Here is a 24,461-nt window from a genome sequence, read left to right as displayed (position 1 = left end):
AATGCTTATTTTTTTCATTAGATACCCAGGCTCAATCTACACAGACCATGTGCTGAGGTACCAGGACACCCCAGGGGTAGAGATGATCGTAATGCTGGGAGAGGTGAGGATTGGAAAGACACACACACACACGTCTACATCATTGCTGCTAATGGCCCCCTCCACTGAGTATAAACTAACCATAGAAAAATAAAGCTGATCCTTTTAACACAATCAGTTTATTTTCATCAAGCATAGCTAATTATCGTCGACATCTATGACCAGACTAATTCCATGCTTGGATACTCGCCTCTGCAAGTGTGTGTGTGTGTGTGGACTTCCTTTTAAAAGCACTGTTGGTCTCCCTTCTAGATTGGCGGCACAGAGGAGTATACGATCTGCCAGGGCATCAAGTCAGGCAGGATCACCAAGCCTGTGGTGAGCTGGTGCATCGGGACCTGTGCCACCATGTTCTCCTCAGAGGTGAGTGTGATGTGCAGCGGGAAGCGTTTGGGATGGAGGGGTTAAAGGTCATTGGATTGATATCACAGAGACTTACAGGGTAGGCATACTGGAAGAAAGGGTCTGGTTATGGGATTGGTGACGGTTTCCTATGATTTCACCTGTCTGTCTCCTGCAGGTCCAGTTTGGTCATGCTGGAGCGTGTGCCAACCAGGCCTCGGAGACAGCCGTGGCCAAGAACCTGGCTCTGAAGGAGGCCGGAGCCTTCGTACCCAAGAGCTTTGACGAGCTGGGAGATGTCATCAAGTCAGTGCAGAAAATCACACACTTATATGGTTTCGAAAAACATACATCCAAGCCACAACGTAAAATTGACCGTTTTAATAAATGTACAAAAGCACTGTTGTGAAATTGAAGTTTCCCACCCTCATGTACAGATCAGTGTATGACGACCTCGTTGGCAAAGGAGTCATCGTTCCAGCTATGGAGGTGCCCCCTCCCACGGTGCCAATGGACTACTCTTGGGCCCGGGTGAGTAATCACAACCAGTCAGTGCCACGCTGGCTCATGTCTCCTCAATCAATCCCATCAATCAAATGTATTTATGAAGCCCTGTTTACATCAGCCGATGTCACAACGTGATGTACAGAAACCCAGTCTAAAACCCCAAACAGCAAGCAATGCAGATGTAGAAGTACGGTGGCTAGAAAAAACTCCCTAGAAAAGCAGGAACCTAGAAAGAAACCTAGAGAGGAACCAGGCTCCGAGGGGTGGCCAGTCCTCTTCTGGCTGTGCCAGAACATGGCCAAGATGTTCAAACGTTCATAGATAACCAGCAAATTCAAATACAATTCTATTAGTCACGTGCGCCAAATACAACAGGTGTAGTAGACCTTACAGTGAAATGCTTACTTACGAGCACCTAACCAACAGTGCAGTTTCAAGAGTAGGAGATAAAAGTAACAAGTAATTAAAGAGCAGCAGTAAAAGCTAACAATATATACAGGGGGGTGCCGGTACAGAGTCAATGTGTGGGGGCACCGGTTAGTTGAGGTAGTATGTACATGTAGGTAGATTTAATTTAAAGTGACTATGCATAGAGTGGCAGTGGTGTGGGGGGGGGGGGGGGGGCAATGCAAATAGTCTGGGTAGCCATTTGACTAGATGTTCAGGAGTCTTATGGCTTGGGGGTTGAAGATGTTTAGAAGCCCCTTGGACCTAGATTTGGTGCTCCGGTACCGCTTGCCGTGTGGTAGCAGAGAGAACAGTCTATGACTAGGGTGGCTGGAGTCTTTGACAATTCTTAGGGCCTTCCTCTGACACCGCCTGGTTTGGAAGTCCGGGATGGCAGGAAGCTTGGCCACAGTGATGTACTGGGCCGTTCGCACTTCCCTCTGTAGTACCTTGCGGTCGGAGGCCGCTCAGTTGCCATACCAGGAAGTGATGCAACCAGTCAGGATGCTCTCGATGGTGCAGCTGTAGAACCTTTTGAGGATTTGAGGACCCAAGCCAAATCAGATAATAATAATCACAGTGGTTGTAGAGAGTGCAACCGGTCAGCATCTCGGGAGTAAATGTCAGTTGGATTTTCATAGCCGATCATTCAGAGTTAGAGAGAGAGAGATCAATTCATTCACTTCACACAGGCAAAATACTCCAGATATAACAGACTGACACTAGAAAACTATTGCAGCATAAATACTGGAGGCTGAGACAGGAGGGGTCAGGAGACACTGTGGCCCCATCCGACGATACCCCCGGACAGGGCCAAACAGGCAGGGTATAACCCCACCCACTTTGCCAAAGCACAGCCCCATACCACTAGATGGATATCTTCAACCACCAGCCTGCTACCTTGAGACAAGGCCGAGTATAGCCCACAAAGATCTCCCCCACGGCACAAACCAGCACAGGAAGATCACGTCAGTGACTCAGGTGACACACCCCGCCTAGGGTTGGCATGGAAGAGCACCAGTAAGCCAGTGACTCAGCCCCCGTAATAGGGTTAGAGGCAGAGAATCCCAGTGGAGAGAGGGGAACCGGCCAGGCAGAGACAGCAAGGGTGGTTGTCGCTCCAGTGCCTTTCCGTTCACCTTCATACCCCTGGGCCAGACTACATTCAATCATAGGACCTACTGAAGAGATGAGTCTTCAATAAAGACTTAACGGTCAAGTCCGTGTCTGCGTCTCTCACATGGGTAGGCAGACCATTCCATAAAAATGGAGCTCTATAGGAGAAAGCCCTGCCTCCAACTATTTGCTTAGAAATTCTAGGAACAGTAAGGAGGCCTGCGTCTTGTGACCATAGCGTACGTGTAGGTATGTACGGCAGGACCAAATCGGAAAGCTGGGTAGGAGCAAGCCCATGTAATGCTTTGTAGGTTAGCAGTAAAACCTTGAAATCAGCCCTAGCCTTAACAGGAAGCCAGTGTAGAGAGCCAAGCACTGGAGTAATATGATCCATTTTTGGGGTTCTAGTCAAGATTCTAGCAGCCGTGTTTAGCACTAACTGAAGTTGATTTAGTGCTTTATCCGGGTAGCCGGGAAGTAGAGCATTGCAGAAGTCTAATCTAGAAGTGACAAAAGCATGGATACATTTTCATTTTTCATTTTTGGACAAAGTTTGATTTTTGCAATGTTACGTAGATGGAAAAAAGCTGTCCTTGAAATATTCTTGATATGTTCGTCAAAAGAGAGATCAGGGTCCAGAGTAACGCAGAGGTCTTTCAATTTTATTTGAGATAACTGTACATCCATCAAGATTACTTGTCAGATCCAACAGAATATCTCTTTGTTTCTTGGGACCTAGAACTAGCATCTCTGTTTTGTCCGAGTTTAAAAGTAAAACATTTGCCGCCATCCACTTAGTTGAAGTCAGAAGTTTACATACACCTTAGCCAAATACATTTAAACTCAGTTTTTCACAATTCCTGACATTTAATCCTAGTAAAAATTCCCTGTCTTAGGTTAGTTAGGATCACCACTTTATTTTAAGAATGTGACATGTCAGGGGTCAAACATTTCAGGTAACCTTCCACAAGCTTCCCACAATAAATTGGGTACATTTTTGCCCATTCCTCCTGACAGAGCTGGTGTAACTGAGTCAGGTTTGTAGGCCTCCTTGCTCGCACACGCTTTTTCAGTTCTGACCACACATTTTCTATAGGATTGAGGTCAGGGCTTTGTGATGGCCACTCCAATACCTTGACTTTGTTGTCCTTAAGCCATTTTGCCACAACTTTGGAAGTATGCTTGGGGTCATTGTCTATTTGAAAGACCCATTTGTGACCAAGCTTTAACTTCCTGTCTGATGTCTTGATGTTGCTTGAATATATCCACATAATTTTCCGTCCTCATGATGCCATCTATTTTGTGAAGTGCACCAGTCCCTCCTGCAGCAAAGCACCCCCACAACATGATGCTGCCACCTCCGTACTTCACAGTTGGGATTATGTTCTTCGGCTTGCAAGCCTCCCCCCTTTTTCCTCCAAACATAACGATGGAAATTATTGCCAAACAGTTCTATGATTGTTTCATCTGACCAGAGGACATTTCTCCAAAAAGTACGATCTTTGTCCCCATGTGCAGTTGCAAACCGTAGTCTGGCTTTTTTATGGTGGTTTTGGAGCAGTGGCTTCTTCCTTGCTGAGCGGTCTTTCAGGTTATGCCAGTATAGGACTTGTTTTACTGTGGATATAGATACTTTGTACCTGTTTCCTCCAGCATCTTCACAAGGTCCTTTGCTGTTGTTCTGGGATTGATTTGCACTTTTTGCACCAACGTACGTTAATCTCCAGGAGACAGATCGTGTCTCCTTCTTGAGCGGTATGACGGCTGCGTGGTCCCATGGTGTTTATACTTGCGTGCTATTGTTTGTACAGATGAGCGTGGTACCTTCAGGCGTTTGGAAATTGCTCCCAAGGATGAACCAGACTTGTGGAGGTCTTGGCTGATTTCTTTTGATTTTCCCATGATGTCAAGCAAAGAGGCACTGAGTTTGAAGGTAGGCCTTGAAGTATATCCACAGGTACACCTCCAATTGACTCAAATGATGTCAATTAGCCTATCAGAAGCTTCTAAAGTCATGACATGATTTTCTGGAATTTTCCAAGCTGTTTAATGGCACAGTCAACTTAGTGTATGTAAACTTCTGACCCACTGGAATTGTGATACAAGGAATTATAAGTTAAATAATCTGTCTGTAAACAATTGTTGGGCAAATTACTTGTTTCATGCTCAAAGTAGATGTCCTAACTGACTTGCTAAAACTATAGATTTGTTAACAAGAAATTTGTGGAGTTGTTAAAAAACAAGTTTTAATGACTCCAACCTAAGTGTATGTAAACTTCCGACTTCAAATGTATGTCTGAAACAAAGGCTTCCAGGGTGGCAATTTTGGGGCTTCGCCATGTTTCATCGAAATGTACAGCTGTGTATAGTCCACATAGCAGTGAAAGTTAACATTGTTTCCGAATGACATCACCAAGAGGTAAAATATATAGTGAAACAATCAGTGGTCCTAAAACGGAACCTTGAGGAACACCGACATGTACAGTTGATTTGTCAGAAGACAAACCATTCACAGAGACAAACTGATATCTTTCCGACAGATAAGATTTAAACCAGGCCATAACTTGTCCGTGTAGACCAATTTGTGTTTCCAATCTCTCCAAAAGAATATGGTGATCAATAGGGTCCAGTATGCAGCTTGAAGGTTTAGAGGCCGAGACTATTTTCTTCAATGTGTCAAGAGATATAGTATTAAGAAACTTGAGTGTCTCCCTTTGATCCTAGGTCCTGGCAGTGTTGTGCAGACTCAGGACAACTGCGCTTTGGATAAATACGCAGATTTAAAAAGTCTGTAATTTGCTTTCTAATGATCATTAACTTTTTGTCAAAGAAGTTCATGAATTTATCACTGCTGAAGTGAAAGCCATCCTCTCTTGTAGAATGCTGCTTTTTAGTTCTCTTTGCGATTGTATCAAAAATACATTTGGGATTGTTCTTATTCTTCTCAATTAAGTTGGAAAAATAGGATGATCGAGCAGCAGTGAGGGCTCTTCGATACTGCATGGTACTTACTGTCTTTCCAGGCTTGTCAGAAGACTTCCAGTTTGGTGTAGAGCCAATTCCGTTCCAATTTTCTTTAAGCTTGCTTCAGAGCTCGGGTATTTTCTGAAAACCAGGGAGCTAGTTTCTTATGACAAATGTTTTTAGGGCTGTGACTGCATCTAGGGTATTACGCAAGGTTAAATTTAGTTCCTCAGTTAGGTGGTTAACCGATTTTTGTACTCTGACATCCTTGGGTAGGAGGAGGGAGTCTGGAAGGGCATCTAGGAATCTTCTGGTTGTCCAAGTATTTATAGCATGACTTTTGATGATCCTTGTTTGGGGTCTGAGCAGATTAAAAACATTAAGATCCACAATATTTATTCCACGGGACAAAACTAGGTCCAGAGTATGACTTGTGGCAGTGAGTAGGTCCAGAGACATGTTGGACAAAACCCACTGAGCCGATGATGGCTCCGAAAGCCCAAAGTTCTGTGGACTTTGCCATTTGAATATTAAAGTCACCAAAAAATAGAATCTTATCTGCCATGACTACAATGTCTGATAGGAACTCAGTGAGGAACTCTATATGGCCTAGGAGGCCTGTAAAAAGTAGCTATGAGTTAGCGCTGAATCAGGATCTCTCATTGGCTCTGGACAATGCTATTGACTTCCATATAAGGCTAACTTCACGAACCGCATCAGACTGTGTTAAACTGAAACAGATGGAGAGCAATGGGAGGGTGTGGTGACTCTCTCTCCCTCGCTTTCCCCCTCTCTCTGTCCCTCTGTGCTGTAGGAGCTGGGTCTGATCCGTAAGCCAGCCTCCTTTATGACCAGTATCTGTGATGAGAGGGGCCAGGAGCTCATCTACGCTGGAATGCCCATCACTGAGGTGTTCAAGTCGGAGATGGGCCTGGGAGGAACCCTGGGACTGCTCTGGTTCCAGAGGAGGTACGCTTCTGTCCCCCAAAACATGAAACCGGGAAACGGTCAATAATACAAATACTGCCATTGTTCACATAAAACATTAAACATACACTATCATAATTGAATTTGATTCCAATTCTATGTCTCTGTGTCCTCCCTCCTTGCCCCAAGGCTGCCCAGTTATGCTGCCAAGTTCATTGAGATGTGTCTGATGGTGACTGCTGACCATGGTCCTGCCGTCTCCGGTGCTCACAACACCATCGTGTGTGCCCGTGCTGGCAAAGACCTCATCTCTAGCCTCACCTCTGGCCTGCTCACCATCGTACGACCATAGTCAAGTCAACCTCGACATTCTTAGGCCCACTCAAACCAGCAGAGTAGCCTCTTCTGAAGACAATGCCTCTGTTTAAATAATTAATTCATTGAGCTTTGGTAGTGTCTCTTTGAGTGTTTATTTTTGTGTGTGTGATTTCCAGGGGGACCGGTTCGGAGGGGCCCTGGACGCTGCAGCCAAGCAGTTCAGCAAGGCGTTTGACAGTGGCATGCTGCCCATGGAGTTTGTCAATAAGATGAAGAAGGAGGGCAACCTGATCATGGGCATCGGACACCGGGTCAAGTCGGTGAGCACCGTCCCTGTGTCTCTGTTTGGATGTCATGTGTCTTTCATATTCTTTACTGTGTGTGCGTGCGTGCGCTTCAGATCAACAACCCAGACATGCGGGTGCAGATCCTGAAGGACTTTGTGAAGAAGAACTTCCCCTCCACCCAGCTGTTGGACTACGCTATGGATGTAGAGAAGATCACCACCGCCAAGGTACTAACCCTGTCATCCTCTCCTGCACCCTGGATCACCCCACTGGGGTCATCTGTTCTAAGCCATGTCTTCTCCTCTCTGCTGCGGTTTCAGAAACCCAACCTGATCCTGAATGTGGACGGTTTCATCGGAGTAGCCTTTGTGGACCTGCTCAGGAACTGTGGTGGATTTACACGGTAAATCCTATGCTATTTAACTCCAGTCAATTACATTCTACACAATGCAACTATACTACTGTGTCTGGGTCATCCGGCTGTCCTTTTTGTTGGCCTTCGCCTACATTCAGTGTTGCATCAACTCATCATTGCCCTCTGGTGTTTGTCTTCCCCCTCAGGGACGAGGCTGATGAGTTTGTGGAGATCGGAGCGCTGAATGGAATCTTTGTCCTGGGGCGGAGCATGGGCTTCATCGGTGAGTTGGGAGTCAGGGGTCATGGCCCTGATGAGTTTGAACCTTAGAAATGGTCATGGGAAAGGGGCTATGGTGTAAGGAGCGGAGGATACGTAATATGATATTGCTAAAATTGGAACCTTACCTACGTTTCTACTTCTCCCTCAGGACACTACCTGGATCAGAAAAGGCTGAAACAGGGTCTGTACCGTCACCCTTGGGACGACATCTCCTACGTTCTCCCTGAACACATGTCCATGTAACCATGGGAACCAGGCCATGGACCCCCCCCTCCCCCCAGTTACCCCACCACTGTACCCTAACCTCCACCCCCACCTGTGCTGTGTTCGGTCAGCCCCAAGTGGTGGGAGAGCAACAATGAGAACTGATATTATTATAGATGTGTCTTTGCAACAGTAATAAGGACAACCCTTTTTAAATTAATACAGTTTCAGTTTTTAAAAATCAGTTGGCTGATCAACATGCTGCAACCCCATTAATAATAGCAAGGCCTGCCAAACTGTGAAGCCGCTCTCAGACTGTGTCTGTGTCTGCTAGAGAGATCAAGCAAGCTGCAGAGAGTGTGAAAAGAGGCTCATTCGTTGGTTGACCCTTAATAGTGTGGGAGTGCAGTTAATGCAATTCTCTTCCCAAGATTACCAGTAGGGATACAGATGATTGTCTTCCTATTTACTGCCAATACTACTACTACTACTACAACTTCTATACCACACCTATGCCTACAGTGAAGTACGCTGATGAGACTATCTCCCACTATCATCTCTCTCCGTAAACCAAGCATGTGTCTGTGTATCACAGACTTCCTGTGTGTCGCTGTGCAGTTCTCTTTCTTATTAAGTGTGTCGGTGCCATATTAAAATCATACGCTTTCTATCAGGGGTGAGCTGTAGTGCAATAATACTAGCTACTGCTTTACAGTTATATAGATTATAACTTTATTTATGTATAGATGTTTTAACAGCCGAGTAAATAAATGTAATAGATAGTATTAGCATACATTTTTGATGTACTGTAAATGCACATGAAACTGTTGTGTTTAGACCGTAAGATATGCAGCTGACCGAGCATATTGGGCTGTAAATACAGTGAAAAGCACATCCTGTGTCCCAAACAGGACGTGTCCAGTATGGCAAAGGTACCATAGAATGCAGCATTATTTATCTGAACGTTACTAGCTAGACTAGCTCCATTGTGACCGGCTATTTCTCGTAAGATCTGCCTGTACTATTTGTGTTGTCATGTCAACACAATTTGTTTGATTTAATGTGATTAGTGAACTGAACGTGCCTCTGTAGAGATGTGTTGTAATATATTTTCAGAACGTTGTGACTGAGTATATTAAAGATGACCCACTGGAACACAGCTCTGTCTGGTTTTTCCGGTGTCGCGGATCATAAAATAAATGTGCTGTAATTGTTTCACTGTGCTTCATCCATCAGTTTATGAAATCATTGGTTTTAAAACAGAAATTTATGATATCATATCCAATAACAACAAAGGATGTAGTGGCCTACTATGAGCTATCTTCGTTTTCTCAAACAGCCAGTGCATATGAGGGTCTACTAGACGACTTTAGAGCTCATTCTTCAGACCTCAGTCCACCTGTTCTATGCTCTGGGGGTGTCATTTCTGTACATACATGGCAAAGTGATTCTACTCACTTATGTAACGGAGCGGGACTATGTATTGACCGTGCCCTTGTATGAAACAACATCCAGCACATGAAATGAATGGAAACCTCCATGTGTAGCTTCCATTCAGGTCATTCAAAGACACCCACTCAGAGAAAGTGAATTGATGATACCCTGCTTCGGCAGAGAAAGCTGAGGTTGAAGAAGCACAAAAGCTTCTCCTGTCAGCCACAAGTGAGTGGGAGGGGCTTTACGTCACACGCCGAGCAGTCACGCCTTGCGTCCACTGCGCATGTCAGTAATTCCGTCTGTGTTTTGAGTTTATGTTTGTGTGTCTGCGTGTGTGTTCTTTCCCACACGAGTTTACTGCAATTCCGAATTCTCACAACCACCGCCAGAATGGCAGCTGCACCCCCGAACCCAGACGACTCTAGTCGGGGTAGTAGCGGTAGCAGCACGCCCAGCGTCCTTGTCGGGGACGGGGACACGGAAGAGGCCGAGGATTTCACCTCCTCCTCCCACTGCACAGAGCTGTCTCGGCGGCAGAACGAACAGAGGAAGCAGGGATTGTTCTGCGACGTGACGCTGGCCTTCAGCAGTGGGGCGGCAACCGGGAATGTTCAGAGCTGTGAGTTTTCCGCTCACCGTTCTGTACTGGCCGCGGCTACGGACTATTTCACGCCGTTGCTGGGAGGGCAGTTCTCCGAGTCGCTGTCGGGTCGGGTTGAGATGAAGGAATGGAGCGCTGAATTGGGACCAGACCCGGAGACGGTGGAGAGTGTCATTCAGTACATGTACACGGGAGAAATACGTGTGAGCACCTGCAATGTGCATGAAGTGTTAGAGCTTGCTGACAGGTTTGTTTACAATTTAATTAGTGTTCCTTTTAATGTACATAATCCATTTAATTGCAACCTGCTAGTACTTGATTATTTGTATGTAGTTCAGTGACATAACAATGTTGTTTTGGCTTACTGGAGGTAAGCATATGGCAAGGTTAGGGTTTAGGGTCGGGACATCCCATGGATCCCGGATAGCACTGACCATCCTGTAACCTGTCAAACCTGAATTTGAGTGTGGTGAGTTCATGGGTGTCATAAATGGCCTTGCCCATGTTTGTTTCTCATGTTCTGTTATTGATTGTGTGTGTTGCCTGCAGGTTCCTGCTGCTGCACCTGAAGGAGTTCTGTGGGGAGTTCTTGAAGAAGAAGCTGAGCCTGGCCAACTGTGTGGCGGTGCACAGCCTGGCCCACATGTACACCCTGGACCAGCTGGCTCTGCGGGCTGCAGACATGATCCGACGCAATTTCCACAAGGTCATCCAGGACGAGGAGTTCTACACCCTGCCCTTCCACCTGGTGAGGGACTGGCTGTCTGACGCAGAGATCACCGTGGACGCGGAAGAGGTGCTGTTTGAGGCTGTGGTGAAGTGGGTCCAGAGGAACACAGAACAGCGGGGGAGGTACTTTGAGGAGTTGTTCCGTCTCCTCCGGCTACCCCAGATTAAGCCCACCTATCTAACGCGCGTGGTGAAGAACGAGGCACTGGTGGCGGCCAACGAGGCCTGTCTCCGCCTGGTGTCCGATGCCGTGGAGGGCCACGCCATCCGCTGTGAGAACCTCAAGTCAGCTGACCTGGAGTTCTGGTCGTCCTACATGGCCTCCTTCCAGCCGCGCTTCGGCCAGAACATGGACGTGATCATGGTGGTGGGCGGGGTGTCGGAGGGGGGTGACTACCTGAGTGAATGTGTGGGTTACTTCATCTACGAGGACCGCTGGGTTAACCTGCCCCACATCCACAACCACCTGGATGGCCACGCCATCGCCACCACAGAGTCCCACATCTACGTAGCGGGATCCATGGAACCGGGATTCGCCAAGACCGTGGAGCGCTATAACCCCAACCGCAACACCTGGGAACAGGTGAGCAACCTGACCACACGTAAACACTCCTTTGGTCTCACCTGTATCAAAGACATCCTGTATAGCATCGGTGGCCACGGCAACTTCAGCCCCGGCTTCAAGGACGTGAGCGTGTACGAGCCTGAGCCGGACAAGTGGCACAACCTGGAGTCAGCACCCAAGATCCTGCGGGACGTGAAGGCGGTGAGTGTGGAGGACCGCTACGTATACGTGACGGCGCGCACGCCAGTGGACACAGACAACGAGGACGGGCTGAAGACGGTCACCACACGTTACGACACAGAGAGCCGCCAGTGGCAGGACGTGGACTCCCTGCCGCTCATAGACAACTACTGTGTGTTCCAGATGGCCGTGGCCCCCACCAACTTCTACCACACGGCCTCATGCTGCCCTAAGAGCTACACGGTGCGGGATGAGGCCGCCAAGCAGAAGATCAGCGCCCACATCTCAGACGAGATCCTGGAGAGCTTGCCGCCCGAGGTCACCAGCATCGAGGGCGCCGCCATCTGCCACTTCGACGAGGACGTGTTTGTGATCGGCGGCTGGAAGAACAGCGATGACGTGGACAAGCAGTACCGCAAAGAGGCCTACCGCTACTCTGCCGAACGGAAGCGCTGGATGCTGCTGCCGCCCATGCCCCAGCCCCGCTGCCGCGCCACCGCCTGTCACGTACGAATCCCCTACCGCTTCCTGTACGGCTGCCAGCGCTACCCCATGCCCCAGAACCTGGCCCGCCAGCGGGACCGTATGCAGCAGATGCAGCAGCTACACCGGCGCACCCTCACCCTGCGCAGGCAGCTGCAGTCTCAGATCGAGTGCTGAGCTGTCGCAACCCCTGTCTGTCCATCACACCCACCCCAGTGGGGGAGCAGCCCAGTCCAGCTCCAAGCCCCAAACATCCCCTGGCAGCCATCGTCATCAACCCCCACCCATAACCTGCTGGAGCAGCGGCTCCTATGTTGCTCTATGAACTCTGTGCCAGATCATCAGGTTGAGATATTGGTGTTAGTAGTGACTGTGGTGTTCAAGGCTGGGAGATGTGGGAGGGATGTGACTTTGTGCTGGCCAGGTGTTTGTCTATGTGGGGAGGACAGGCTGAATGTTACAAATGTGAATAGAGTGTTGTACAGTGACCAACATCGGACTACACTACGTATGTACGTCAGGCACAGGTGATGTTTATCTTTTTATACATGCATATAGTATATAGTTGTATATGTATACTTTTATTATATATAAATATTTTGTGTCCCCCTTTTATGCTTATATGATGTAGGCAATGTGACACTTAAGTACAGCAGAATCTACATTCCTCCAATCCAATGTGCTTAGTGAAGTCAGTCGTTCTCTATGACATTCCACACTGACAGTCTGTCCATGCAAATATCACACACACACTCTGTGCAGCTGTAGGGTCGGGACAATACCAGTATTGCGATGCTCGTTAGTGTTGTGGCAAGTGAACGTAACACGAAGCAGATTTAACTTCTTTAGGAAAACAAACATTTAATGTTTTCATCCAGAGTCACATTTATTTTTCCACAAATATTTTACATTTTACATGGGAAAAGTATTGCGATACTGGTGTCATGCTGGCCCTACCAGTCAGTTGGACCAAACCCTTACCAATGCCAGATGGCTTTGCTTTATATTAGCTTCATCTGAATGGCTCTGCTTCTTGTTATTATAGCTTTGATACAGGAGCTCAACATGAATGGAAGGAGAATAGTCTCATTCATATTTATTATCAGATCTACTGTCCAAGAGTGGACAGCTTGTGACAGAGCCTGGACTAGAACCCAGAATCTCTAGTGGCACAGCTAGCACGGCGATGCAGTGCGTTAGACCACAGCACCACTTGGGAGGCCCCTTAAGGAAACAGTCTTAACATGGTAACATTCCATCAACCATTGCGTTGAATTATTCTTCAGTCTTCTGCTCGTCATATTCCTGTTGGTAGGAAACATTGTGTGGAAGGCCCTAGGTGGGAGTCTGTGAGTGAATGTTTCTCTTTTTATTTTTGTCTGCATTGGTTTTATTGAGTTTAATGGCTGGAGGGTGTAGTTCCGATGGAGGACTTGATAACGTGTGTGTCTTGAGTACGGTAAGAATGCTTGGCAAAGCTGGTGAAAAGCATGCCTAGTAGTGCACTTCTACCCTTAATCAGTTAGTAATATTTATGTCCGAGTGGGTTTACCTGTTATATTTGGCCAATTTTTATTTTTTTATGTATCATTTAATCCAACTCCAGCCGATAATCTATTCTGTTCCCATGTGAGAAAATATGTACACTAGAGTGATTTGCCTAGTAATCCAAAATGAATGTGATGTGAAGTGTGAGGGAATCCTGTTGCTGTACCTCAGGGCTTATTCAGGGGTTCATCTGAGGGATCCGGACACATTGTTGCATGTTCTCCTCACGATCCAAAGACAATCAGGAGGGGGGGGGGGGGGGGTACTCTGGGCAGAGCAAAATTCAGTTAGTGGTACGGTAACCAAAAAAGGTTGTGAATCACTGGTATAGACTAGAGGGTATCCTTATGTTACTGAGCGGAATGACCATATCAAGGTGAATGTGTTGAGTTCAAGAGTTCATTGATTGTTATAAGCACTATCCCTGAAGCTAATTTATAACATAAAGCACTATGATTTTGAGAATGCAATGAAAGTGTATTTCCTCAGTTTTGTTTCCCTTGCATAGCATTTGAAATAATTGTATTGACATATGTTGCCAATATATATTTTGCTTTGCATGTGGCAGTCTGGCATTGGGTCAATATATTGGATGTAAAAAAAAAAAAAATGCTGATGTCATCACTTGCAATTAAAATGTCAATTTTTTTTATACGACCTTGGTTTACCATATTTCTTGTGTAAATTCTGAATGTCATTTTGGCCAATATTATTGGGCAGTTTTCAAGCCTAGCTCTATAAACATCTGTCTTTTTCTTGGGTGGAATTTTCTCCTCCAATGTGACAACCTTCTTTTTTATTTCTTTTTTACAAAGCATAGAGAATGATAGAGAAAGCATCCCTATATAGTTCCGATTATGGCATCTGTGAGAGCATGGGCAGTGTCATTGAGGCATTATCCATTTTGAAGTAGTCAATTGGCTGATGACCAGTTGACAACATTAAAATGTTGGAAGCCCTCAATGTTGCTGCCAATGCTAAAACAGTATTTTGGCCACTAGAGGCCTCTATCATTTTCTATGGAACTAAGCTACATACATACACATGGCCATCAAACAATGCTGAGTACTATGCACAGAGTCATTGGGCATGGGCCAATTACAGTAACACATTCAGTACAGTCAATCTTCCCTTCTAACACAGTAGGAAAATAATAGTACAATCACCCTTGCAGATGCAATAAGAAATATAGAAATGTATATATGCATATGGGATTTCTTCTGGGACATACAGTAGTGGATTTATTTGTGCATGGTAAATACCAGTGGTAGGTGGGATACGGTGGGCAGGAAAGGGTAATAGTGGGGGATAGGGACGAGGGGGCGTCACACAGACAGGATGCTGTTGGAAGCGGAGAGCTTCAGCTCTTCCCGGGGGGACTGGAGGGAGTCCCGGGGGGCTGCGTACTGGGCCACGTTGGGAAGCCCGTGCACCACGCAGCAGCTGAGGGCACTGCGGAAGATGCCCATGTCGTGGGCGTCGTACCACTCCTCTGTTTTCTCGTCATAGCACTCCACGTTGAAGGTAGTGGTGAAGCCGTTGAAGCCCCCCACCACGAACAGGAGGTCGTCCACCACCTCGATGCCAAAGTTGCTGCGCGGGTTGAACATGGTGGGCACCGTGCGCCATGTGTTGGTCAGCGGGTTGTAGGCCTCAGCGTTACGCAGGCGGTTAGCCCCATCGAAGCCGCCCACCTGGGAGAGGACAGAGGAAACTTGAGTCAAATATTTCTTAACTTTCAGCTCTTACTGAATAAGGCGTTGAAGTGCATTGTGCATGTACTGCATATGGATGTTCTGCTCACCGCATAGACCTGCTCCGCATAGGCGATGACCCCCACACCGCTGCGCCTGCTTCTCATGGGGGCGGTCAGAGTCCACTGGTTGGTCTGGGGGCTGTAGCTCTCTGCTGTGAACAAGCACTCATTCCCATTGAAGCCACCACAGATGTACACCTAGAGAAAAGATCATGCCAACATTTTATAATCAAAAGTCATTATCCATCATGAAGTTCTCTCCCAGGTCCCTCTGTTCCACTCGCCTTGCCATGTAGTGTGGTAGCACTGGCATCACTCCTCTGCTCATGCATGGGTGCAATCAGGGTCCACTGGTTAGTCTCAGGCTCATAGCACTCAGCGGTGTTCAGTCGTACGTAGCCGTCAAAGCCACCCATAGCATAGATACAGCCATCCAGCACCGCCACACTGACGTAGCAGCGCCGAGAGTGCATGGGGGCCACCTGGTGCCAGGTCCGTGTGACAGGGTTGAACTTACGTACACTGTTAAAGTAGTCAACGCTGTCAAAGCCACCCACACAGTAGACAAAGCCATTGAGGTAAGCAGCTCCATGGTAGGCTCGAGGGCTCTCCTCCTGGGTCACATTCACCCACCGGTCAGCCCGCGCATCATACGCCTCAATGCCATTGGTAGGGCTGCCACCACTCCAGCCACCTATGGCCAATAGGATGGCATAAGGAAGGCGTGGGCGGGTCAGAGGGTTGCGGAAGTCAGTGTTGGAGGGCCCGTTCATGTTCAGGTCGTACATGGCCTTCAGGGCACTGATGATGATAGGCTTGCAGTCATCATTGTCCTTCACCAAGGTATTGTTCTTCACGTTGTTCATGAAGTAATCGGCTGTCATCAAGGCCATGCGGACCTAAGCACACAGACACAGACAGACAGACGTGTGGCTAGCAGTTGACTAGCACGACACCCAAACTTACAAAAGTTATCCAACAGTAAAACATTGACACTATTGTTCACCTCTCACCTTGGGCAGCAGCACAGACACGTGGGCCTTGCGGTCCTGAGGCGAGTGGTTGATCCAGCGTAGGACCGCCTCAAACACAACATCCTCCTGCTTCACATTCAGGTCGTCCTTCTCGATGATGTCACAGAGCTGTGCCAGAGAGAGCTCCATGAACTCTTCCGAGAAACGCACCATCTCAAAGTGGTGCAGGATGAAGAGGTAGGCCCGGCGGCGTAGATCAGGGCAGGAGTAGAAGTCTGCAAACTTGCAGATGCCGATGCAGTTCTGCAGACAGAGCTGGGCCTCCAGATAGTCGCAGCAGGCCCTCACGATCCCCAGGATGCAGAACTGGTCTGCAGCCGCCAGGAGCGGTTCCACATTCTCCGCAGTCACAGGCACGGAACGTGTGTAGGCATACTCGATGATCAGGCGCATCATGTCTGGGTTCACACCAGGAATGCTGTAGACCCGCTTCTCAACGTTGTTCCAGCCACTTGTGAAGAGAGCACTGTGGGTCAAGGGTCAGGGGTATAATAGCACAGAGAGAAAGAAACATCATCAAGGTCTCAATATTCTTCTCACAACAGCATTGCAATTGAACAAAGTTCCTCAGGACTCCCCAAAAGTAGCTAATAATTACAGAGAATTGGACCAAGCCAGAGATACCATAAATCTACGATGTTCTCGAGTTCAAAGTCAAGCGATGCCAGAATGGGAATGTCCTCTGGCCAGCACATCCCAACCCAACCTATCCCAACCAAGGGAAGCTACTCACCGGAAGTATGAGCTGCATCCACACAGGATGTTCTTGTGGGCATTGAACTCGATGCCATTGACTTTGATGACCACATCACAGAGTTTTCCCTCCAGACGTAACTCGTTAAAGATTGTACAGGTCATAGCACTCATTTTCCTCTCCATGTTGCATCTTTGAAATTTGGTGGAGGTGGCTGTCTCTTCCAGTTCATTCATTCCTTGCTATATTTAATGGGGTTTTGCTATCTCTTCAGCTTAGACATTTGGCTGGTTTACTACAGCAGCTGTGTTCATCTAAGGATTGTGAATTGTGAATGTTCCACTTATATTATGTTCCAGAATTGTTCATTATTACATCACAGCGATGTGCAAATGGAATCAGAGCATCAGCCTCACCTGTCATAAAAAGTTTGTGTTTAATTTGATATATCTGACTGTTATGCCTACTGATCGTACAGTGAATGTGTAACAGTCATTTAACACTAATATTTGACACTACGTAATACATTTGGTTAAATACAGTCCATTTCAGACGTAGTGAGAGGGAAATCGTGAATTAAGAATACATAGAAGCACACAATTTGCCATAATACTTTCTTCTGCTCTATCAGAACATAAATTATATTAGGAACATGTTAATACTGCTTTTGTGGTACTGGGGAAGATGTTAAACGCACACACTTACTTCCTCAATTTATGCAAGTAAATACGCGCCCTCAGTATAGACTGGTTATTGCAGCATAGCTGACTAGCTAGCTATATAACTTATTGATTGCATTTCTAGCTAGGTCCATCGTTTGGCTCTTTGATCTTTTCTTGAATTAAACAACATATCTCTAGAAAAATGGTACGTGTACTTTATTTTCCTGATTGCCACTGAACGAATGACTGATGGCTAGCTAGCTATCAAACGTAAAGTTAACGTTAGTTATTACAAACTAAGTTAGCTGCCTAAATTTCTCAGAGTAGAATGGCTATTCCTATTGTTAGCTATGTGACAGTGACATAACATTACAATCCCAAAAAGGAAAATGCTTGTTAAGTATGTGAATGGGGTGTTAGTTTATCCTAGTGTAAGATTCCATTAATTGTGACGACAGCTGCAAATGAGGCGATGATATGCAATAGATATGTGAATAGGTTTGTAGGCTACAGCGCCACAGTACAGTCCAACCAATACACAAGACTCCCGATGTTGTGTCCCAAAGCTAGGCTGCTGGCAAATCACTTTATTCTGTGGTCTGTATATGGTGTTAGGGGCGGCAGGTAGCCTAGTGGTTAAGAGCTTCGGGTCAGTAATCCAAAGGTTGCTGGTTCGATTCACAGAGCTGTGCTGCTCTGTGGTAAATCTGTGAAAAAAATGTGCCCTTGAGCAATGCTCATAAGCTTAATTTCTCCTGTATGTCACCCTGGATAGGACTGTCTGTAAAAAAATATAGTGCTGTAATATTTAGTTATTCTGTTTTTCTCTCTCCTCACTACTCCTCCATAGATCCCAGAGCTGTCCAGTCCCTCAGTGTGTATGAGGGACCCTCCCAGGGTGGAGGAGATCATCAAGACCATGCAGAAGGCTGGCACCAGCAAGATTCAGGTACCACCACAGAGATCCTATTCGATTGGGATTGTATATGTCATCCTATGGGTACCACACCTACGTGTTTCAATGTATTCTCCTAGTTCCATCCTGAGAGGTTTGCTTGATAATATGCTGACAATGTCTCTTGCTTTTTCAGGTCATTTCAGACTTTGACATGACCCTCACACGGTTTGCCTACAACGGGAAGCGGTGCCCTACCAGTCACAGTAAGTACAAAAGCTGGGATAGATTGTACGGAGAAGATACCAATGTGTACGCAGAGTTAAGCGGTCCATATCTTATCACTGGTGTTTTTTTCGACAAGCCCATGAGAATGATGATGATTGCATCAGTATTATTTTTATAGATATCCTGGACAACAGCAAGCTCATCAGTGAGGAGTGCAAAGCACAGGTATATTTCAAATGTCATCAGAAAAACAACTAGACCACAGAACTTCTTCTGATTTGGCAGATGCATTTGTGTAGATTAGAAAAACGATGACACAAGATTCATTGCTTATATATAACTGTGTCTTTTCTAGATGCGTACTAGCCAGTTTTTCCCTTTCTGAGTGTTGTTCATTCTCCCTCCGTTCAGCTGAAGGACCTGCTCAACACATATTACCCCATAGAGATTGATTCCAAACGGACAGCGGAGGAGAAGCTGCCCCTCATGGTGGAGTGGTGAGTCACAGCTTTCTCTGAGCCAATCACTGCCCTTCTAGACCAGGAACGCATCACTTTGCTGTCAAACTGACCAATACCCTCTGTTCTACATCAGACATAGGCACCTCCCTGCGGTCTCATTTACCCAATGAGTCCCACTGTAATCCTGACGCGTTTTTTGACTTCTGGGTTTGACTTCTGGCTTGTACCAATCGGATTCGTCTTATTCTTCTGCATCCAACCATTAGTCTGTGTGAAAAGCTGAGACTCACGAACACACACCTTTTTCTCTATGGCGCGAATATAAGGGGTTCTTCTACACAGAAGGTCATAGGAAATCCTAGGACATAGTGTCTATAATACTGTAATAAGCTCACATAGCTCACAGCTCCAAACAGTTGTCATTGACCGTTTGGATATTCATTCCCCACTGACCAAACTATTTCTCTACAGCATTCATATAAATTCATTTTGATCCGTTTTTTTTTGCTTCAGCAGACCTTCTTTTCTTTTTGACGTGTCAATAAACTCACGAATGGAACTGTTTATGTCAAGTTGTTCTGTGTTCTACTTGTAGCCCTGGTTGTCCTGATAATAACATGGAAACGCACTTCATTGAGAGGCTAAATATAAGGGCTGGACATGCAGATAAATGAAAGTCAGATAAATGAAAAGACGATTTTTGCTGGGGTCTCGGGACTGATCGGGTTAACCAATCCCCTTGTGCCGTTCATCCCGTAGGTGGACTAAAGCCCATACTCTTCTGGTGCAGCAGCGCATCAGGAAAGACCTGCTGCAGGATGCGGTGAAGGAGTCCGATGCTATGCTCAGGTGAGAAGACCCTGCTACTGTTGCCAAGCCACAATTATGGCTGTTTAGTAGCGTAAAGTCATCGATAGCACAGTATGGTACCAAATGATGAAGCCTTATCAAGTCAATAATGTTAATGACGACCAGGATGATGACTGTAATGGTAGTGATTACAGCGCTATCTATGCCGCTGTCTCCCCAGGGAGGGCTACCAGCTGTTCTTTGACCACCTGCAGGAGCACAGCATCCCTCTGCTCATCTTCTCTGCTGGGCTAGGAGACGTGCTGGAGGAGGTGATCCGCCAGGCCGGGGTCTTTCACCCCAACGTCAAGGTCTTCTCCAACTACATGGACTTTGATGAGACTGTGAGTAGGCTATCGCTGACACACAAACCACAGTATATACGATACAGGTAGCCTCTATGGAATTGAGTGGGGAGGGGGGGTTGTCATGAAAACGCTTAGTTTCATTGCATTAAATGCGCTTTTCCTATGCTAGTGACCACGCAAAGACTGGGTGAAAGGTTAGTGGTTTGAATGAGGATTTAACCCATTGGTGTGTCCCTCATTCTCAGGGAGTGCTGAAGGCCTTCAAAGGGGAGCTGATCCACATCTATAACAAGAGGGAGGGAGCTCTGCTGAACATGGGCCACTTCCAGGAGCTCAAGTCACGCCACAACGTCCTGCTGTTGGGAGACTCTCTGGGGGACCTGACCATGGCTGATGGGGTGCACAGCATGGAGAACATCCTCAAGATCGGTTTCCTCAACGACAAGGTATTACTGGCTACACGTACACCAAAGCTCTCTCTTTCACACATAAACCCTCAACCACGCAAAAAAGAAATGTTTTTGTTTTTACTCTGAAGTTTTATTGTTTTAAGGCAATTGAGTGCTTGTTTTAATGCACAGTCAGCTTATTCAAGCACTGTTTAAATGTCGTTGGACATTGGCCGCTTGCTAACCGTTCCCCCTCTGCATGATCTTTCTCAGGTGGAGGAGAGGAAGACGTCCTACCTGAATGCTTATGACATCGTGCTGGTGAAGGATGAGACCATGGAAGTGCTGAACGCCCTGCTGCTCCACCTCACCAGCACCAAGTGACCTGGCCATGAAATTCATCTCACTGGCCAATCAGTAACGAGCCTTCCGACGCTACAGGAAGTATGTCGTACTGGTTTAGGAAGCTCTTGCTCAGGAAGTGCCAGTAGTCAGATACCATGAGTCAAGTCAGAATGGTATTGTTTTTGGTTTGTCTTTTACTAAAGCTCCAATAGCTGTTTGTGTGGGCCGATGGGATGGATCCCAGACTGTGTTTTGGAGTCTCCCTTCCACGCTCCTCCAGTTGAATCCTTGTTGAACACTTACAACTTGAGAGCAGCATCCTTTACAGTCCTACAATTTGATTTGATTTACTCGACAGCCCTACTGTCACATTCTGAATTGTTTACGAACCGTCAATAGTCCAACTGAAATGGGACAGGAAAACTAGGTGACTTCCCCATCTGGTAAATGTGTATTGGGTTCGTGGGGAGAGGAATGTTACTGGTGATATGTCTACATATGAGGAATATGCAGTACCAGTCAAAAGTTTGGACACACCTACACATTCATGGGTTTTTCTTTATTTTTACTATTTTCTACATTTTAGAATAATAGTGAAGACATCCAAACTATGAAATAACACAATTAGAATCCTGTAGTAACCAAAAAAGTGTTAAACAAATCAAAATAGATTTGAGATTCTTCTAAGTAGCTACCCTTTGCCTTGATGACAGCTTTGCACACTCTTGGCATTCTCTCAACCAGCTTCACCTGGAATGCTTTTCCAACAGTCTTGAAGGAGTTCCCACATATGCTGAGCACTTGTTGGCTGCTTTTCCTTTACTCTGCGGTCCAACTCATCCCAAACCATCTCAATGGAGTTGAGGTTGGGTGATTGTGGAGGCCAGGTCATCTGATGCAGCACTCCGTCACTCTCCTTTTTGGTCAAATAGTCCTTAGACAGCCTGGAGGTGTGTTGGGTCATTTTCCTGTTGAAAAATACATGATAGTCCCACTAAGCGCAAACCAGATGGGATGACGTATCGCTGCAGAATGCTGTGGTAGCCATGCTGGTTAAGTGTCCCTTGAATTCTAAATAAATCACAGACAGCAAAACACCATCACACCACCTCCTCCATGCTTCACGGTGGGAACCACACATACAGAGATCATCTGTTCTCACAAAGACACAGTGTTGGAACCAAAAATCTCAACTTTGGACTCATCAAACCAAAGGAGATTTCCACCAGTCTAATGTCCATTGCTCGTGTTTTTGGTCCAAAGCAAATCTCTTCTTATTGGTGTCCTTTAGTAGTGTATCTTTGCAGCAATTCGACCATGCAGTCTCCTCCAGATTCATGCAGTTGATGTTGAGATGTGTGTTACTTGAACTCTGGGAAGTATTTATTTGGGCTGCAATTTCTGAGGCTGGTAACTCTAAAGAACTTATCCTCTGCAGCAGAGGTAACTCTTGGTTTTCCTCTCCTGTGGCGGTCCTCATGAGAGCCAGTTTCATCATAGCGCTTGATGGTTTTTGCGACTGCACTTGAAGAAACTTCTTGATAAGTTCTTGATATTTTCCGCATTGACTGACCTTCATATTTTAAAACAATAATGGATTGTCATTTCTCTTTGCTTATTTGAGCTGTTCTTGCCATAATATGGACTTGGTCTTTTACCAAATAGGTCTATATTCTGTATACCACCCCTACCTTGTCACAACACACCTGATTGGCTCAAACGCATTAAGAAGGAAAGAAATTCCACAAATTAACTTTTAACAAAGCACACCTGTTAATTGAAATGCATTCCAGGTGACTACCTCATGAAGCTGGTTGAGAGAATGCCAAGAGTGTGCAAAGCTGTCATCAAGGCAAAAGGTGGCTACTTTGAAGAATATCAAATATAAAATATATTTTGATTTGGTTAATACATGATTCCATATGTGTTATTTCATAGTTTTGATGTCTTCACTATTATTCTACAATGTAGAAAATAGTTGTTTTTTTTAAATAAAGAAACATACTGGAATGAGTAGGTGTGTCCAAACTGTTGTATGGATCTAGATGTTGTTGTCTTCTCTGTATAGATGAAAGGTGAAGGAGTTAGGGTTTGTTTGTCTTGTGGGACATATCTTTGTCATAAAAAGGAAAGAAGACAGGATAAAGGTCAAATCTAACTGTACTTTTACCTTGTCAGTTTGAAACGCCAGTGTCTTATCTTAGTGTTCTATACACACTGTCTTTTTTTGTTTCGTAAGACTGTTCTCCCCTTTTTTCTTGAAAAGTGTCTATTCTACGAGAGTGACTACAGTAAATTATGTTCATGTTAGACGCTTATTTACTCTTAGATCTTAATAACAGACTACTGTTTTATGTGGATGTCATCAGTATGGAATCTGATGATACTGTGCCTCGGTATTATGGCATAGGTTTGTGTGCGTGGCTACGTTTTATACAATGGACTTTTTTGGCGCCACAGTGCCACCATGTGGTCAAAGAAATAGTAATTTGAGCCATGTGTATATATTGACATTTACAGTATCACTCCATGCTGGTCTCAAAGAATCCATCCACCTTCAGCCTTAATACATTGAAAGTACATGAGTCCTTGAATATTTGGCGTGTTTTATATTTTCTCTGAAATGCCATCACTTTCTGTAAAACAGCGCAGTTTTGATTATGTTTGATCTTTTCGAGGCCAATAGTTGCCTTTTTTTCGAGTCCTGTGAAAGTAATGGTTGACCTATTCGGTCTATGGTGAAGAACATCTGAATATTTAGTACTTTTAATTTTTTTGTATGATGGCAAAACATTTCATTGCCACATAAGAGGTTTTTAGTTCTTGGTAAAGCCATGGCATCTGATTCTATTGCTATTATTAGTATGTTTTGCCAAATTATAATTTAACATTTTCACCCAGTTACATGTTTAAAGATTTGAAGTGGAACTCCATTCATATTAAATGGTGATGTCACTGGTACAGTGCGCAAGAATCGGGTCATACATTTCTCTTGTGACGTGTGTTACTGAGGGGACTGTGTCAACTACATCCTCTACTGAGTGTCACTAGATTGTATTTTTTTGCCTGTATGAGATATGTAGGCATAACAGGATAACCTCTCCACAACTGTAAATAAAATGTGGCCACGGAACCCTCGTTTCATTTCATCTAGGTCTATTTCTTTTTTGTAAAACATGCCAAAATCCAATTCTGTAATCACCACTGATGCCATTCCCAGGGAACTGTATACTAATGTTATTCCCAGCCTACACAATCCCTAGACAATGGACATGGATCCCAAACACAGGAAACAATGCATTTTTTATCGTTTTTTTAATTAGAAAACAGATGTTTTTTGTGATGTATGTTCTACAATGCAAGGCACTTACAAAATCTTGTATTGCACAAAATATCCACTCTTAAAATATACAACCTACAGTCTTAAAATCATTTTCATATCTTGGAAG

The 24,461-nt window shown here is 45.6% G+C and overlaps 4 protein-coding genes across 5 annotated transcripts in view; 3 read left to right on the top strand and 1 right to left on the bottom strand.

Annotated features, from left to right (window-relative positions):
- The window catches only part of LOC139364665 (ATP-citrate synthase), a 29,021-nt gene extending 20,014 nt beyond the window's left edge, over positions 1–9,007 (top strand). For both annotated transcript variants that reach the window (XM_071101595.1, XM_071101594.1), the window contains 11 exons: positions 22–103; positions 352–462; positions 620–747; positions 879–972; positions 6,290–6,444; positions 6,592–6,742; positions 6,897–7,040; positions 7,121–7,234; positions 7,328–7,410; positions 7,569–7,645; positions 7,793–9,007. In XM_071101595.1, the coding sequence (XP_070957696.1) occupies positions 22–103; positions 352–462; positions 620–747; positions 879–972; positions 6,290–6,444; positions 6,592–6,742; positions 6,897–7,040; positions 7,121–7,234; positions 7,328–7,410; positions 7,569–7,645; positions 7,793–7,887 (1,234 nt within the window). In that variant the 3' untranslated portion in view covers positions 7,888–9,007. The remainder of the gene's footprint in view (positions 1–21; positions 104–351; positions 463–619; positions 748–878; positions 973–6,289; positions 6,445–6,591; positions 6,743–6,896; positions 7,041–7,120; positions 7,235–7,327; positions 7,411–7,568; positions 7,646–7,792) is intronic.
- Positions 9,008–9,596: 589 nt separating this feature from the next.
- LOC139364664 (kelch-like protein 11) lies at positions 9,597–14,017 on the top strand. The gene is made up of 2 exons (XM_071101593.1): positions 9,597–10,133; positions 10,436–14,017. Exons 1-2 carry the CDS (start codon positions 9,676–9,678, stop codon positions 12,018–12,020), a joined length of 2,043 nt encoding a protein of 680 aa, XP_070957694.1. The 5' UTR covers positions 9,597–9,675; the 3' UTR covers positions 12,021–14,017.
- Positions 14,018–14,716: 699 nt separating this feature from the next.
- On the bottom strand, positions 14,717–17,111 carry LOC139364662 (kelch-like protein 10). Its single transcript, XM_071101592.1, has 5 exons — positions 16,915–17,111; positions 16,161–16,647; positions 15,432–16,046; positions 15,196–15,345; positions 14,717–15,085 (listed from the first exon to the last, which is right to left on the bottom strand). The coding sequence occupies exons 1-5, from the start codon at positions 17,109–17,111 to the stop codon at positions 14,717–14,719; spliced, it is 1,818 nt and encodes a 605-aa protein (XP_070957693.1).
- Positions 17,112–17,572: 461 nt separating this feature from the next.
- On the top strand, positions 17,573–24,432 carry LOC139364661 (cytosolic 5'-nucleotidase 3-like). The gene is made up of 9 exons (XM_071101591.1): positions 17,573–17,742; positions 18,388–18,486; positions 18,629–18,698; positions 18,839–18,885; positions 19,072–19,157; positions 19,881–19,970; positions 20,152–20,314; positions 20,524–20,724; positions 20,941–24,432. The coding sequence occupies exons 1-9, from the start codon at positions 17,740–17,742 to the stop codon at positions 21,049–21,051; spliced, it is 870 nt and encodes a 289-aa protein (XP_070957692.1). The 5' UTR covers positions 17,573–17,739; the 3' UTR covers positions 21,052–24,432.
- Positions 24,433–24,461: the final 29 nt, after the last annotated feature.

This window comes from Oncorhynchus clarkii, chromosome 13, assembly GCF_045791955.1.
Source record: "Oncorhynchus clarkii lewisi isolate Uvic-CL-2024 chromosome 13, UVic_Ocla_1.0, whole genome shotgun sequence".
Lineage (NCBI taxonomy): Eukaryota > Metazoa > Chordata > Actinopteri > Salmoniformes > Salmonidae > Oncorhynchus > Oncorhynchus clarkii.
This window is presented reverse-complemented; position numbering and strand designations above follow the sequence as displayed.

What these genes read in the sequence shown, in the direction of transcription:
- LOC139364664 (XM_071101593.1), top strand. Translation starts at nt 9,676, where the DNA reads ATGGCAGCTGCACCCCCGAACCCAGACGACTCTAGTCGGGGTAGTAGC. An exon ending in GTGTTAGAGCTTGCTGACAG is followed by an intron (nt 10,134 to 10,435) that starts GTTTGTTTACAA and finishes TGTTGCCTGCAG; the next exon opens with GTTCCTGCTGCTGCACCTGA.
- LOC139364662 (XM_071101592.1), bottom strand. Translation starts at nt 17,111, where the DNA reads ATGAATGAACTGGAAGAGACAGCCACCTCCACCAAATTTCAAAGATGC. An exon ending in GGATGCAGCTCATACTTCCG is followed by an intron (nt 16,648 to 16,914) that starts GTGAGTAGCTTC and finishes CTTGACCCACAG; the next exon opens with TGCTCTCTTCACAAGTGGCT. An exon ending in TGTCTGTGCTGCTGCCCAAG is followed by an intron (nt 16,047 to 16,160) that starts GTGAGAGGTGAA and finishes CTGTGTGCTTAG; the next exon opens with GTCCGCATGGCCTTGATGAC.
- LOC139364661 (XM_071101591.1), top strand. An exon ending in CTGCCCCTCATGGTGGAGTG is followed by an intron (nt 19,158 to 19,880) that starts GTGAGTCACAGC and finishes TTCATCCCGTAG; the next exon opens with GTGGACTAAAGCCCATACTC. An exon ending in ACATGGACTTTGATGAGACT is followed by an intron (nt 20,315 to 20,523) that starts GTGAGTAGGCTA and finishes CCTCATTCTCAG; the next exon opens with GGAGTGCTGAAGGCCTTCAA.